Source organism: Phascolarctos cinereus, unplaced genomic scaffold (genome assembly GCF_003287225.1).
Source record: "Phascolarctos cinereus isolate Bilbo 61053 unplaced genomic scaffold, phaCin_HiC Scaffold_4;HRSCAF=312, whole genome shotgun sequence".
NCBI classification, from domain to species: domain Eukaryota; kingdom Metazoa; phylum Chordata; class Mammalia; order Diprotodontia; family Phascolarctidae; genus Phascolarctos; species Phascolarctos cinereus.
The window spans coordinates 487699948-487717058 of NW_027555847.1; the positions used below are offsets into that span (position 1 = coordinate 487699948).

The 17111-nt window shown below is 36.9% G+C and overlaps 1 protein-coding gene across 3 annotated transcripts in view; it reads right to left on the bottom strand.

The window, feature by feature from the left end:
• MAPRE2 (microtubule associated protein RP/EB family member 2) overlaps positions 1-17111 on the bottom strand; it is a 191733-nt gene that overhangs the window by 63143 nt on the left and 111479 nt on the right. For 2 of the 3 annotated variants that reach the window (XM_020992501.2, XM_020992500.2), the window contains one exon: positions 8410-8537. The exons of the other annotated variant lie outside the window; for it this stretch is intronic. In XM_020992501.2, the coding sequence (XP_020848160.1) occupies positions 8410-8530 (121 nt within the window). In that variant the 5' untranslated portion in view covers positions 8531-8537. The remainder of the gene's footprint in view (positions 1-8409; positions 8538-17111) is intronic. 3 annotated transcript variants of the gene reach the window in all.

The following is a 17111-nucleotide window of genomic DNA, read 5'->3' on the forward strand; positions in this document are numbered from 1 at the left end:
TAACATTACAGAGAATAGTAGAGAGATGTTTTACCTCAAGTATCAAAATTTAACAACCTATTCTAGAATTCAACATACTGTTTCCATATATCATCAGCAACAGATAACAGTATATGTGGGTAGAATGAGTATACGTAGGTAGATTATCCACAGCAAATTTAACAAATTAGGCTCAAGGTTCTCTCTTCTATCTAATATACTTCTGGGCTACCTGCCTCCACTGCCAGTTGCTTTGGCTTCTGTCCAGAGAATGCAAACTAATTTTACCATTATCTCAAGCCAAATATAAATAGGAAGGTAAATCAAATAGCCAAGAAAAAAAATCTTACCACATATATATCACATTCTACATGTACATGACAGCTGATTATATGAACCACTTCTCCATTAAGGTATACAAGTGTAACTCAAAGTTAATTGTAGCGTTAACAATAATAATGAAATTAAGTCTAAAGAAACTCTAGACCACAGCTTGTACAGTCCTAGAGTTTCATTACTTGGTTTCAGTGCAAGAGACGATGAGTAGTAGGACTAAATTTAGATTGTTTGGATGGATCTCATCTCTAACCTGTCCTCCTGACATCATTGTAAGCAGCAGAGTCAAAGCACTGAGGACATGGGATCAACTTATTTAACAAGGACATAGCCAAAAATGGTAAGGAGAAACAGCAGGCTATACCCGGGAAAGCCTCCATCAGCACAAGGCCAACAGCAGCAAGGAGTGCAGGTAACTTCATACTCTCAGTGAGAGCAGCAAGTTACTATAAATTCTCTCTTCTCCTCTTCCTCCTCCAGTGGCTTTCTCCTTTCTATCACAACCTCACATTTAAGGGCCACCTGGTCCTCCATCGTCAGCATAAACATCCAAGTTCAAAACCATTGCCAGGAACAGAAAATATCAGACATGAATCAAACCAAACAATGAACCAAAAATCATGCCACATATGAATGTGGAAAAGCACTGAGAGGAAGTTAGTATTTATTATATCATTGTTATTATTTTAAGAACTGAGAATGGTCCCCATAGTTAGGATCTTAGAAAGTATTACATTCAGAATTTGAACCCAGGTCATCTGACTCTGTCTACCACTCCACCATGCCAAGATGCCTCTCAATGATATAACTGTGAGTTAGTTATGGAATAAGAACACTGTAAACAAAAGTAAAAAACCAGCAAGTGCTACGGAAGCCCTAAGTATCACAAGAACAAATTGGTCGGGAGAGAGAAGAATCTTACTGGTACAACGGGCAGTCATATCAGCAAAATCACGGTTCCAGCAAAACACGAAAATAGCTAAACAATAATATATTTATAATGAAAAATAGTAGAGAATAATAATATTGGTTTCTGCAAACTTTCAAGGGCTTCGGAGGTTGATGAAATTGATCCCTTATTATCATCAAATTCACTTAAAAACATGAAACTTTCTACTTCCTTTGTAACATTGGTCTTTTTAACAGCAGGGATGCTAAGAGTTACAGTTGTAATTGATTCTTAGAGATACGTCTCCCTGTGGAGTCAGGAGAGTGAATTTAACTCTGTGAAGATCTATGGGAAATTTGTGGAGAAGACAGAGAAAGAAGGTGATGAGAGGAAACTGCTTTCTTGGTATATGATTTTATGGAAAGCGTTTTATGAGGAGTTGAACCTGAAGAGAGACTGTGTATATAGCGTGAGCTCTTAAGAGAAACTGAAGAAACTGGTTGTTTTTTTTTTTTATCACATCTAGAGAAAAACAGAACAGAAAGAATGAAGAGGATTCTTACAGAGATTTTATTAGCTATCTTGAGTGAATTAAGTGGTGTGGGGCTGTTTTCACAGGTAAAGAAGTTATTTGCTGTTACAGTGAGAGTGACTGTGTGATCAATCTCACAGGTAAAATATTGTAAATAACTATGTCTGCTTAAGTATTGAATTTGCTATTAATAAATCCAGTAATTTCAATATTCATCAGATCCTAGGGAAATTAAGGAACTTAATAACTTAATATAGAGAAGAAAAATGCAAATAAACTAACATTAGGAAATGAAGTATCTCCTTTTTAGGGATAGGAATAGGCACTGGACCTTTGATTCTACTGGTATAAGGGAACTCCCAGATGATAAAACTCCCTCTACCAATGTATGTTAACACCTTCTCTGCAATATACTTAATAGTCTAGAGAGTTGCCTAAAGCTATGAGAGGGTAAGTAACTTGACTAGAGTCCCACAGTAAGTATGTTTCAGAAGTGGACCTTGGTTTTGAGACCAGTTCTCCATCAATCACAGTGAGATGCTTCTCATCATTGTCTTCTTCCATTTGTTTTTTAAATACTGAGCTGGGGTGGAGAATCAAGCTGATCAATTAATGAGAAAGGTTGAAATTTTATTAATCAACAGAAAATATACAAATGTAGCCCCAGATTATTTTAGAATTTGAGATGATATGATTAAATATGGGAATGAGTCAAGGAGAAGGTTAAGGGGTAATCTACAAGTGAGGTTGGCAGACACCTTATACGCCTTATTATACTTTGATAGAGATATATTTTTGGTACTATTCTTACACTTATTAGCTGAGACATGTTTTTGGTTCGTAAATGGAATGAAGATAGAGACAGGGACAAAATAAGAAAAAGATTTTCTTTAGAAAAAAGAGGTTCAAGAATTTTAGCATAACTATTCTTCTTCTGCATTAAAAAACAGAACAAAAGAAAATTTTTTTTTCATTATCCCCTTCCCTCTCCATTAGGATATTTAAATTATTCCCACAACAATCACAGAATTTGAGTTAGAAAGGACCTCATTGGCTATATAGTCCCATCCATAATAGAAAGGAATTCCCATTATAATTTGCCCCACAAATGAGCATCCAATATCTATCTGAAGTCCTCCAAAGAGGAGGAACTCATCACCTCTTGAGACAGCCCATTCCTCTTCTGGACAACTCCACATTTTGGCATTCTTCTCTTCACTGGCTTTTGGAACCTCTTTTGCCATTTGGGTTAGTCTATTTTTTAAGGTGTTATTTTCTTCAGCATTTTTTTTTTGGAGTCTCCTTTAGCAAGCAGTTGACTCATTTTTCATGATTTTCTTGCACCATTCTCATTTCTCTTCTCATTTCCTCTACTCTTACTTGCTTTTCAAAATTCTTTTTAAGCTCTCCCATGGCCTGGGACCGATTCATATTTTTCTTGGAGGTTTTAACTTTGTTGTCTTCTTCTGGTTATGTGTTTTGATCTTCTTTGTCACCAAAGTAAGATTCTATAGTTGGAGTTTTTTCCTGTTTGCTCATATTCCCAGCCAACTACTTGACTTTTTAACTCTTTGTTAAGGTAGGGCTCTGCTTCCAGTGTGGAGGGTGCACTGTCCCAAGCTTCAGGGGTTTTGTGCAGCTGTTTTCAGAGATACTTCTAGGGACTCGTAAATTTTCAGTTCTTCCAAGGTGATACGATCAAAGCAGAGGTATTTACTCCTTTCCTGGCCTGTGCTCTGGTCGGTGAATGACCACAAGCACTCTTTTCTGCCTTGAAACTGTAAGGAGGATTCTCTCTGCACTACCTGCCACAAGCTGTGCCACACCAGCGTTCCTCCTCACCCCAGGATCGCCACCCGGGATTAAGATCCAGATCAAAGCACAGGCAAAGCAAGAGAATCCTGCCTCAGTGCCAGCAAAGAGATCCCTACGATCCCCCTCTGATCAGCTGCTTGATCCCCCCACCATCTGTAGGTCGAGAGCTTTGGAAGCAGCCAAGCCGGGGCTGGAGCCACACCATACTCCTCTCTCACCCAGCTCTGACAGACCTTTCCTACTGACCTTCTAAGTTGTCTTTGGCATTGGTGGATTGAGAAGTCTGGAAACTGCCACAGCTGCCTGTGATTCTGTCCCCTGAGGCCTGCTCCAGGTTTGCTGGGATCCCATCTTTGCCTGCATGGCCCATGCTGAACGGCACTCCTCTCCCAGCCTGATGAAACAGACCTTTCCCATCAACCATCCAGGTTGTCTTGGGCTGGAAACTTGTTTCACTGTCTTTTTGTGGGTTCTGAGCTCTAGAATTCATTTAGAATAATTTTTACAGGTATTTGGAAGGGTTTGGGGAAGAGCTCAAGACAAGTCACTACTTTTACACTCCACCGTGTTGGCTTCGCCCCCTCCACCCCACATTTTGGGAAGGTTTTTTTTTATTTATTTGTTTTCCCTCATGACATTAAGCCTAAATTAGCCTTTTTGCAATTTCCACTCTTTGTTTTTGGTTCATCCTCTGGGGACGAACAGAAAGTGCCAAATCCTTCATCAACAGCTTAAAGACAGCTATCACGCCTCTTGTCCTCTCTTTTGCATGCCCCAAAGCCCCATTTCCTTAAACTGATCCTCAATGGACACAAGGCCCTCATCATTTGGGTTGCACTCCTCTGGAGGGCAATATGAGGAATCAATAGATAGAGGGACGATCCTATCTCCCATCTATTACTTAATTTTTCAAGGCTTAACTCAAGTGCCACCTCCTTCATAAAACATTCACAATGCTTCCTTCTCCCTCAAATCCTCCATGAAAAGAAAACTCCCCCTCTTAAATTTCTTATAGCATTTTGCTGGGAAAGAGGGCAAAGGCTTATTATTATAATACTCTTTTTTGTAGCATAAATATATGTGTGTATACCTTCTCCCCACACCCGGACACCTGTTTGTAATATAGATCATCCTCAAGAACCAGACTGTGCTTGTTTTTATATCCCCAATGTTTAGCACGATACCTTTTCACGGAGTAGGTTCTTAGTAAATGTTCATTAAATTATGTGGAACAAAATTTTATAAAGGAATTTTAGTGATATGAATTGACAAGCAGATTCCAAACATTTTATACAGCTATTTAACCAGAATACTGAAATGCTCTTCAAGCTGAATCAATTTGAAATTACATGTGGTTACAATCCATGGAAAATATAAAAGTGTGAACCACTTTCAAAACCAGCAACAGATTGGGCAAGATGTACTTGATTATTTTATTGTATTTGTTATACAGCACTTTGTAGATAGCATCTCTCTTAATGCCTCACAACCTAGGTTTTAGGTTTGCTGCTTTCTTGTTTTTACTTTCAGGCTGTTTGTGATAAGAAAGGAAAGCAAACAATATGCAAATGACTTCATGTCCCAGATTTAATGTTCAAAGGAAAAAAAAACTCATAAGTTTACATCTTTGCACTTTAATAACAAGTAAAAATACTGAGTCAATTTCATTGTTTTGCAAGTTGCTATTATCTATTTCCAGGTGTTATATCTTCCCATTCCAACCTTCCTTCCATTAAGAAGCTTTTGTATGTGTGTATGTGTGCCTGCATTTGAGAGAAAGAAGTGTGGTATTACATAAAGGCTGTAAGTGTCAAAGAAAATGGAAGATGAACAAATGAGATGTTGTATTTTAGCTCTTTATGAGCTAAAAGAAAAGCTAATGTTAATTTTAAGATTAGCTGGGGAGGTCTCTTAGCTGGAGAGGAAATGTGGAAAAAATGTAAAAAGGAGACATCTAGGATTCAAACGTAAGTATTTAGAAATAAGGACAAGAAGTATTTTATAGCAAAATGAAGATATCAATTTGCAATATCCAAATAAAAAGAAATGTTAAATTCAGTCTTTAAGTATTTGAACAGACCATGATGCAGTAGATTAGAGCACTGCATGTGAAAAGGAACATATTTATGAGAAACTGAAAGAGTTCAAATCTGATCAAATAATTATTTACTAAGAGGGTATCCAATGGTGTTCCAGGAAGGACGGATAAAAATTTAGTCTGCATAGCCCACACTTTCCTTGGATCTTGCATTCTGATGGGGGACATGACACAGACACAGTGACTATTTATAGTTTCAAGTTAGATGCATCATAGTTACAAAACAAAGGGTTTTGTGAAGTCAGAGGGTTAGGGAGGAGGGCGGAGCTGTTACCTGAAGGAAGGTTGCGGTGAGGGAGATGGAGGAGAAAGGAAAAGAGTGGCAATACTGTATAGCAGAAAGAACCCTAGCCTTGAAGTTGGAGGAGCTGGGTTTGAATCTTATATCTGTTTCTTTACTAGCGTGACCTTGGGCAAGTGACTTAGCTTCTCTGGACCTCACTCTCTTCATCTGCAAAGTGAGTTGAATGAAAGAGCTCCAAGATTCTTTCTGGTTCCAGGTCTTATAGACAGGGAATATTTGTAAAATCTAAAAAGTGAACATATACACATTTATAGATTTAAGTATAACTAATGGCATGTAGGAAGAAAGAACTTTTTGCAGATTAGGTGAGGGGCAGTATAGGATAAATATTAATCATGTGAAACTATATAGAATTTTGTGGTTATTCAGTCATTTCAGTCGTGTTCTACTCTTCATGATTCCATTTGGGGTGTTCTTGGCAAAGATACTAGAGTGGTTTGCCATTTCCTTCTCCAGCTCATTTTACAGATGATGAAACTAAGGCAAACAGGGTTAAGTGACATGCCCAGGGACACATAGCTAGTAAGTGTCTGAGGCTGGATTTGAACTCAGGAAGATGAGTCTTCCTGACTCCTGGCCCAGCGCTCTAGGCACTCTAGCATCATCTAGCTGTCTCATGGTAGTTAGAATACAGATCTAGAATTTCTCCTCCTATAATACAGTATTGTTTTTTCCTATGCTTCACCCACTGTATCAGATTATCTCATCATTTGCTCTCATTTCAATTTTTATAAGGAACTCTTCAAACTTGTTACCTAAAACATTTCCTGTAGGAATCTTCTTCGTTGACAACACACAGTTGGAAATGTTCTGTATGACCTCATTTCTTCTCTTCTCCCTCCTGCACTGCTTTCCCATAGACACCTACCCTCACTGTGCAAATGCAGATATCTTCATACCCCATTATTGTCCCTCGAGGTAAAGTATACAAAACTCTGACCTGGCCTTCTGACCTGGCAACTTCAGCCTTGACTTTCTGGGGGAAAAGATGCAATGAAGATCCAAGAGGGCAGTTCAAACACATCAGTGGGACAACTTTAGATTAGATGGAGATCTAAAGGCGACTAAGAGATGATGGGACTATTTCTGCACATAGCTTTCTGAAACAGCCTGCAAATTAACAACGTGACACTAACTTGTCAGAGAGGTACCAGGCACAGATTCACACCTAAGTCAGGGCTTTTTTTATTCTCAAGCTTTTGCTGAAGGGTAATTCTGCAGGTTATCTCGCAGTGGTTGCCTCATAAACTCACAGGACTTGGTCAGTTTCTTCCTACTCAATACACAGATGTCTAAGAGGGAGGCCCAACAACACCCAGACAACCTATTTCCCTCATTTGAAGGATTGGGGAAGGGCAGTAGTACCAGGAGAGAAAAAAAACAGCCCTAAGTGGGTCTGGTGATACTCTGTATAGTTCTGTTGTTGTTAAACGTAGAAGGTAATACAAATTAGTAAGTGTGGAGTTCAGAGGTCCACAGGAAGGGGAGAATATAATCATACTTGCAATACAATTATAGTTTTTTTCCAATTCTTTTTAACGTCACTCCTTGAAACAAATCCCTTTAAACTGGAGAAAAAGACAATAAAAAGACAACCGTCAACACTTCCTTCAGTTAAAGCTTCAAACTGGCTAGATTCCACTTTGTTTTTATTAATGCACTTATTTCAATGATATATTTCTATTTTCCATGTAAGACTTTCAGTCTAGAATTCAGAGGCAGAGAGATTTCAGTGAAATCCAAATTCATGGAAGAAAATATATTCTGCTTCCCCAGGGAATGACCTTTATTTCCCCCAGCAAGAGGTTTTTGATCGGAATTCTTCAATCTCCTTCTCTAATTCTGTGCATCTTGATTTAACTTTTTGCATCAACATCATCTGCTTCTTGGCAAACTTGATGAGATCTTCCCTGGGTAATGTTTCCAACTTAGATTTGCCACCCCAAGTGTGGCTGGTGAGGCCTCCACATCTTGCCTGGGATCTTCCATGTCCAGGCCAGCATCACACAGCCCCACACACAAGCACACCCCCACTTCAGCCCAGACTAGCTGGTTGCAGTTGCTGCTGCCGCCACCGCCACAGTCGCTTCTGATGACCTTTATCTTTTTAATAAAGTTATATCTAGTTTTTAAAAGTGGCTCAACTTCAATTAAGATGTTACCTAACTTTCTGTAACCCGCTTCTGCTTATTAGTGACATTATTTCTTTTTACACGTAGCTTTTTATCTTCTGTAATATATATACATGGATTTCATTCTCTTAACACAATTTTCTGTAAACACCAGTTTTTTTCATAATGTTCTTCATTTCTAGCCTAGTTTTTCTATTTCCTCTTTATTAATTCTAGTGCCTATTCTCATGTTTTGTTTTTTTACACCAAAGGTATAATAGGGTCTGTATAATCACACTTTGACCTGATAAACATTTAAACAGTACTTTAGAGACAATTTCTTACCTGAACAAAGCTGTTCCACTTTTGTGTAGTTTAAAGATACTATGTCATTCACCCATGCAATGATGTCATGTCTGCTCATAGTCTCTTGGGTTATCGAGGTAGAATACACATTGACCGCCATTCCCCAACTGGAAAAAAAGATATGTTTACTTTAAAATTAATAATTATAATAGAATTCTACAAATAAACCATACTGAAATTGGAGCAGTCTTTCAGACAACTGTTGCTTATAACTACCCTGATGTAAGTGACACAAAAATTTAAAATTTAAGCTTTTTTAAAAAATAGCTGTCAACATATCTTATACTAGCAATCTCCAAACTATATGGAATGAAAAGCTTTCAAAATATAGTTGCCTTAGGGAAGACATCGACATTATGTGGGAAAGGACTGAGACATAAATCATTCCTGTTGTCAAGTATTCTATTGGAGTTTTCCCAAAGATGCTTTTGAGAAGAAGAGTTTACATTCCATTAACTGTATTCAATTACAAAAAATCAATTATTTTATCCATCTACACAACAACAAACACAACTTGATTGACAACTTAGTTGCTCTCAAACCATTTCTATCTGAAGCCCATCTAAAAAGATGAATAGAAGAAGATAACAGTGATAATAATAACCATGAAGCCTATGAAAAGATAAAGTCCAAGAAAGGAAAGACCAGGCCCTCCCACCCTTCATGAGTAATGCCTGTATGAATTTTACCAATAATATGTCAAATATGTCAACAAAGAAGCATCAAAAAGATCTGAGTCATCAGGATTTTTTCATTAAAAACAGAGTAATTTATCAGGGATACAAGCTCAAGTAATTGCTACCAGAAGTGAGAAAAAGGTCATCCTTAAAAAGCCTAGATTAACTGATCAATGAAGATTTTGCACGCAAATGGTATATGCAACATATTACTATAGGTTGTATGTAGCACATGCTGAATACCTAAAAAGACAGTATGAAGTGGGCCAGAATTTTATACCAGAAGCTTGATATCCTTCTTAAATTAAGAGATAACAAATTCCCAAACTAATAGACCCCTAAATATCCTTGAGAATTCAATAAGTAAATCTGTTCTGTAATGATACTTCAATTCCAGACATACTACCTATAAAATCTCATAAAACCCTTTTTTGATGGTGCTACCATTGTGAATACTCAACCTCCAAATGATATTGTCCTTTCATGCATTTTTAAAGACCAGGTTCATTGCCACTCATCTAATTTCTTATGGTATCAGAATGTTCTTTTAAGTCTTGTGTAATAATAATATAATAATAACAAGACAACAATAATAAGTATAAGAATAACAATAACATAATAAACAAAATATTTACATGGGACTTGAAGGGTCCATGAAGTATAGTAACCTTCCATTTCTAAATGGTTATGTCAGACTAACTAATCTGACTAATTAATGGAATTTTGACATTATCAAATCTACAACTATGTTGATAATATCTTGAATTTCTAGTAAAGTCTGTAGGACTTTACAATTTATAAATTTATTTCCCCATGTATTTATCATATCATTTGATCTTTATAACCATGGAAATGGGACCCATGGTAGGAGAAGCCTGGAAACAGAGGGATAGGAAACCTAGTTGCTCTGATCCTACAAGCAGAGCTCCATGAGGTACAGGGATGGCAAGCAGGAGGGCTAGGAATGATACCACCTCTATAGATGCTGGAACCCTGGAAAATCCCTAAGCAGCAGCTAAATGGCACAGTAGATAGGCCTGGAGTCAGGAGGACTCATCTTCCTGAGTTCAAATCTGGTCTCAGATACTTAACTTTTGTTATTGTTATTATAATTACTCATTCACTCACCTATTCACTCTTCCTTTGATCATTAACCAAGAAATGAAAATCTATAAAATAAACCAGACTCATGTTTTAAATGGTTATAAAGTTAATTCCAAATTACCTGAGGAGGAAAACAAGTCTGTAGTAATCAACAATGAAAAATGAATGTTAATTAAGTCCCATAGGCACTCAGTGCAAATAGATTGTAAGGAAGTATAAGCACCCAAAACCCCCAAGTAAATAGTAGTTATAGCATATGTTTTGTGTCGGTAATCCCCCTTGTAAACTTCAACAAAGATTTCTTATTAGTGCTGGGGATTTGAAGTGAACAAAAGCTTAACTAAATCTTGTGCTGGAGGCGAGTACCACAAAATGTGCCCCGGCAAGTAGCACCCTCAAATCAACTTTTTAAAGATGAACTGAATTAGGAACGGGGGAAGAAACCTTGAATGTTGGGACACCACTCCATTGGGATGGGGGTGGGGTACAGAGACCTTTGGGCATTGGAGATTCTGGAACATCAGAAGGTCAATACTGAGGGACAGAGCAAAGAAGACCCAGGTTTGTGGACAAAACTAGCCCGTATTGGGGATCCTAGAGGAAGGAGCAGTGCCATATAATAGCTTCCTGTTTTAATTAATTAATCTGGCTAATTAGGCAGTATGCCTAACTGTATGCACTGGCTTGGTTAAAAGCATCCTCTAAATTTTAGTCCTCTGGAACAAAGCCTCAGCTATTTAGTTCTAGTTGAAGCCCTAGAAATGAAACAAAGCAAAAAAAACAAACAAACTATATAGCTGAATGAAAGTTTACATTTAATATTATAAGAAACTGCTCTTCATTAGTAATTCTTTATTTGTTTTTCATTCAGCCAAGATTAAAAAAAAGGGATTGTAATAAATAGTTCAAGAATGAAGTTATAAATGGGAGTATAGTTGGTAGAAAAGAAAATGGGTCAATAAAACATGGGGATGATGTTAATTAGTGATTGTTTGCTTACCCTGCTATTTCCTAAGACAAACTCACTAAGAGTCTTGGAAATATATGTCTCCATCTCTCAATAAGTTCACTAGAACCTGGCTCTCTCACACATATATTTTCACACTTGAGACAACATTTTCCCACTTTTCTGTTCTATGTGATTTATTCTCTAGGTTCAATGCTGAGGGATGTAATATGGGGATTACTCTCACCTTTACCCTCTTCCTCCAGTTTTGCCTTTTTGGCTGTCCTGGGAATATATTATGATTTTATGCCATTGTTTGAAAAAGAAAATAGTACAAGAAACAAGATTCACATTAAAGAGGAAAATAGTCAAAGCTATTTTAAAAGCATGTCTTGATATATCAAGAGAATGTTCAAATTTTTTGAGATAACTACTGATTTTTTTCCCTTTTGATTATTTTTGATTCTTAGATGGCTGGGTCTGGTTAATAATTTATTTTCACATCAGCTTTTAGCTCTTTGGGCACTCAATTTTTCTTTAATAAATGTTATGTAACTCAGAATGGAAATATAATTTTTAGACTTTGAAGAATTTTTTTGGGAAGGAATAAAAATACATGCCAGCAAATAAATAATATAAAATTCCAAACATAGGTATCCATCACATCATGAGAAAGCTTTACCATGTATATAATATATGTGTGATACATATGTGTGATAAAACTATGGGGTCACAGTTAATAATGAATTAAAACAAGAAAACTGACTAAAATGTTCTTTGGTTAATGACAACATCCATCTAGGTGAACTCATTTATTTGATTTTATTTTTACCATTTAATAAGAATCCAAGATAAAGGACTAAGATTCTTGCATGTGGTTTGTTTTTATTTTTAATCAAAATATTTTAAAACTGTATGGTCAGGATGCAAATTTTGGTTCGATCATTGTATGGGACAATTAGTTTTCTTTTATTGCCTAACCACAACTCATATTTCTATATTTGCCCAGTCATCTCATAAACTATAGGTTGTTGGCTACAAGGCAAATTTGTGGATGGCTCAGTACAATTCATTACAACTACCATAAAAACAACCTCAATCACGTGACCTCATGATTGTGGATTAGCAGCAGCATCTTCATGTCTAAAAAACAAAATACTATTTTTTCCTTTCACATTTCTGAAATGATTCTTTCATGTGGAAGGTAGATCAGTTCAACGTGGAATGTTAACCCAAATTGTCTTGAGATTGAGGTTACTGTTATACAATGAGGCTTTTTTTGAATTTCAGATCTTATACATATTTATCTAAAATTATCTATAAGCAAAATTACCACGAGATCAGTTTAGGGCAATTATTACTATATCATCTAGCATAGAGAACACTAGGATTTTCTTTTTGACAAATGTCCTATAATTCAAAACAAGATACTATTTTTAGTTTTTGAAGAATATTTTTGGAAAGGAGGAAATACGTGCTATCAAATAAATCCTACAAGAAGCCAAACATGGACATACAACTAATAATATATTAGGAGGCACTGGTTTAGTTCTAGCTTTTCCCCAGGGGATCACTGTGAATTCTATTTTTAAAATCTCTTTGACTTTAAAATGTAAGGTACATATTATTCCTACTTCACAGGGGGCTCTGTGGAAGAAATTACATATAACATTCAAGACACTTATTATTTTTATTTATTGAAGAATTTCAAAGAATTCTTTTCTGCTGAGAAAAAGAACTTGCTACTAGAAGGCTACGAATGGTGACTGCAGAAGGAAAGCTGACAACACACACATTTCATGGCATATATCCTTATTTTTGGATCTGTGACCATGCCTTTAACACTGTGAACCATCTAGCATCTGGGATGTAAGCATTTCTCCCCTGTGACACCCTCGCAAAGACAGGAAAAGAAAGTGCTGCATTCTTATTTTGTGACATTTTGTTAACACTTTTAAGGGCAATTGTGACACGACAGATGGAGGGCTGGTCTAGCTGCGTGACTATCAGCAAGTTAGTTAATTTCTTGGTGCCCCCAGGATGCTTGATTTAGAGTTAAAAAACATGGGTTCAAATCTGGATCTGCCACTTGCTGTTCCACTTACTACCTGGAAATATCATTCACTTACATGGTTTCAACTACCACTTCCAGTCAGATGACTCTCAAGTCCATTCTGCATCCCTTTCTCCAAAAGCTGTTAGAAAAAAAATTAAGTAGCGCAGTGGATACAGCACTGACCCTGGATTTGGGAGGACCTGAGTTCAAATCCAACCTGAGACACATAACACTTACTAGCTGTGTGACCCTGGGCAAGTCACTTAACCCCATTGCCTAGTCAAAAAAAAAAGCCACTTACGCTAGGTGTAGTCTATGAAGTTTAGAGAAGACACTGACATCCTCATGGAATTTACAGGCTAGTAGGTACATAAGACACAAACACAAATAACTATGATACGGAAGAATATCACAAGTGCCTAAGAGCTGTAATAAAGTATTAGGTAAGGGTCACACTAAGTGAAACCTTGAGCAAGCCTCTTCACAACTCCACCTTTTGTCCCTACTCTCCCACCTATATAAAAGGCAGAAGGCAAATATTGGTTTACAAGAATCAAATGAAGAATTGTACTGCCTTACCACTTACCAGGGGCAGAAATCATTCTCCATTCTAATCAAGTGACAATTGTTTATAATTTGTGTGGTATATTACAGAAGAGTTTCTTCTAAGTTTGAATGATTATATAGTTATGATGTATTATTTGCCGGGGGGCGGGAAGGGGTTTAGATTGGGCCAGAAGTACAGCACTAAATCTGGTTTCTGTTTTGTTGTTGTTTGTGTTAAAAAAAACCAACCTAACATTTGATAAATTCGTCTTTGAGCAAAGGCAGCAGATGGTGGGAGTAATCTAAGGCTGAGGACTGGCGAGGCTAGATCAGCCACAGAATAAGGAGGCAAGGGACTTGAGAGAAGAGGGCAGTGTAGAGCTGAACTGGTTTCACAAAGATGGGGAAGGGAAGAGAGTGTACCTAGGTAGGGGTGATTGCCTGGGAAAGAACTGAGAGGCAGAGGGAATGGAGGCTATGGTAAGGATAAAATCAGCACCTAGTAGACTTTGCAAGGCAGTAGAGGAGGTGGAACTAAGGGTAAGGAAAGGATGTGCAATGTTTAAGCATATATACTAGAAGTTGAGAACCACATGGCAAAGAATTGGAAATTGAGAGGATGCCCATCAATTGGGGAATGGCTGAGCAAGTTGTGGTACATGAATGTAATGGAATACTATTGTGCTATAAGCAATGATGAACAGGCTGACTTCAGAAAAACCTGGAAAGACTTATATGGTCTAATGCTGAGTGAAGTCAGCAGAACCAAGAGGACTTTGTACATAATAACAGCCACGTTATGCAATGACTAAGATTGTTGAACCGAACCCTTCTCAGCATTACGAGGATCTAAGACATCTCTAGAGGCCTTGGGATGGAAAATGCTGTCCACATCCAAAGAAAGAACTATGGAAGTCGAATTGCTCTCACTTATTTTTACCTTCTGTTGAGTTTTGTTTCATCTTTCTGATGGTTCCTCCTATTGGTTTTAATTTTTACTTACAACTTCACTAATGTGTAAATATGTTTAATGGGTATGTAAATGTAAAGCCTATATCAGATTGTGCGCTGTCTTGGGGAGGGTGGGGGGAGGAAGGGGAGAAAAATTTTCAACTCAAAAGCATATGGAAGTGATTGTTGATAAATCAAAATAAATTAATAAAATTAAAAAAAAGTTGAGAACCACAGATCAAACCCTTGTGACCTTTAGGTATATTTTCAATTTGGAATATGCATGGTAAATTAAGTGGGAATGGTGAGGGTTCCTCTAGCAAAACATGTTTCATTTAAACCCATCCTTTTTCCCTTGAGATTTACAACATTCAGAATTCCTTCTGCCTGAATGGCTTCTTCTAGACTTATCTTCATTGGAGAAGGCTGTTGTGAGGATCAAATGAAAATAATACTCATAAAACCTTAGCATGGAGCCTGGAAGATAAATGCCTATTCCCTTCTTCCTTCCCACATATATCTCTAATGATCTGGTTATTAGCAGTGAGCAGCATTTACATTTCCCCCTTGAAACAAAATTTTCTACTTGCAGATGAACATGATATTCTTAGATTCAGTTCATGGTGTGTATATGGGGGGGAGCAGAAATTTTAAAATATATGACGATTCAAATGGTGAATACTTCAGGAGATAATTCTCTACTCATCACTTTCTTATTATTCATGACCTGGAAATTGAGCAAAGGCAGGAAAAAAAGAGAGGCATATAAAAGAGAGAACTAATAATTTATTTGGGTGGAGAATGGAAAAGAAAAATATAGCCCTTTAGAGACAAGCCTGACAATAATACAACATCTCCCTGGAGACATACTACAGTAACTTTATTGAGTTTCATTTAAAATCATATATTAAGGCTTTCCTTTAGATTGGAGAGAAACTCTCATATTCACAGATTCGAATAAATAAATAGAGTCATCTCATTATTTCTCTACTTTCTGGTTAGAGACATACTTTAATTAATCTAAATAAAAGAAATTATTTTACTTTTAAAGACTTTCTTGATGTTTCTGTCACAGAATTAGGTTAGGGAGTAAGGTAAATTTACTCTTCTAGACCTAGACATTGAGCCTCTTTTAGTAGAGACTACCAGGTTAATGGTGATACCTGCTTAGAATAGCTTAGGTTCATTGGTTAATTTTACTTCATGAAGAGATAATGGAGAAGTGTAATGACACAACATGTGATCCAAATTATTTTAAAAGACATACAATTTTGTTAAAATAACAGAGGAAATGTGATTTTTAAAAAAAAGATTCACAAATTAATGGAAAACAAACTAATATGATTATGTATCTTTGTTACTAAACTGCACTTTTAGCAAATTGTGATTATATAAACTTTCAAAGATCATTAAATGCCACAGCTGATGTGCTGTTGGTAGAGGCCTTTTTATTTTACAGATGAGGAGACTTGTCCATCTAATTAATAAAAATTAAAAAAAAAAGCAGAACTAGAACTCCAGCCCAGGGGTGGGAACCTGTGGCCTTGAGGCCTTACGTGGCCCTCTAGGTCCGGATTCAGTCAAAGGGCCACACTTGAGGACCTACAAGGCCACATGTAGCCTTGAAGCTGCAGGTTCCCCACCCATGATTGTAGCCTCTTGGTTGCCAGTTACATTTGTTTTTCCTTCATATCAACTGATAGACTTTTAAAAAGTACCATCTTTTCTATGCACAGATCTCATTGCTGCCTGTGATGGTATTACTTATACTCCCTTACAACTCCCATTCTACTTAGAACACTTATTTTACTTCGTGGTTCTGTCTGGTAGAAACGATAACAAAATCCTACTCATTTCATCAGGCTAAAGTCACCTCCCAAGCCCAGACCTTCTCATACTGTTTATTAACTGCCTTCACTCTGACAAAATCTCAACACAAGAAACCAAGACATTATCTTCCTCCTTCACGCATCAGGCATGCATGCTTCCTTATGCCAATGCCAACTTACAAATGACATTTTCTTAAAGAGATACTAAACTCTCTTTTTCTTATGAAGATTGTAAATTCTATTAAACAAGTGAATTTGGTTTAAACTAAGTATATAGGTTTCTCTATGATTTTCAAGAAGAGATTACACAATAATCCAATCCAATGGGTTATAGCACAGCATTCATTACCATTCAACAAGTAAGCAAGAATTTATTAAGTATCTTTTATGTACTAAGAAATAAAAGTACTCCCTGACATCATGAAGTTAACAATCCAGGGGCAGGGAGAAGGAAATAACGTTAACTTCCGTTTACATAGTACTTAATAAAGTACAAAATTCATTCCTTACAATAAGCCCATGAGGAAGGCAGTGGAAGTATTATCATTGTCTCTATTTTACAGATGAGGAAA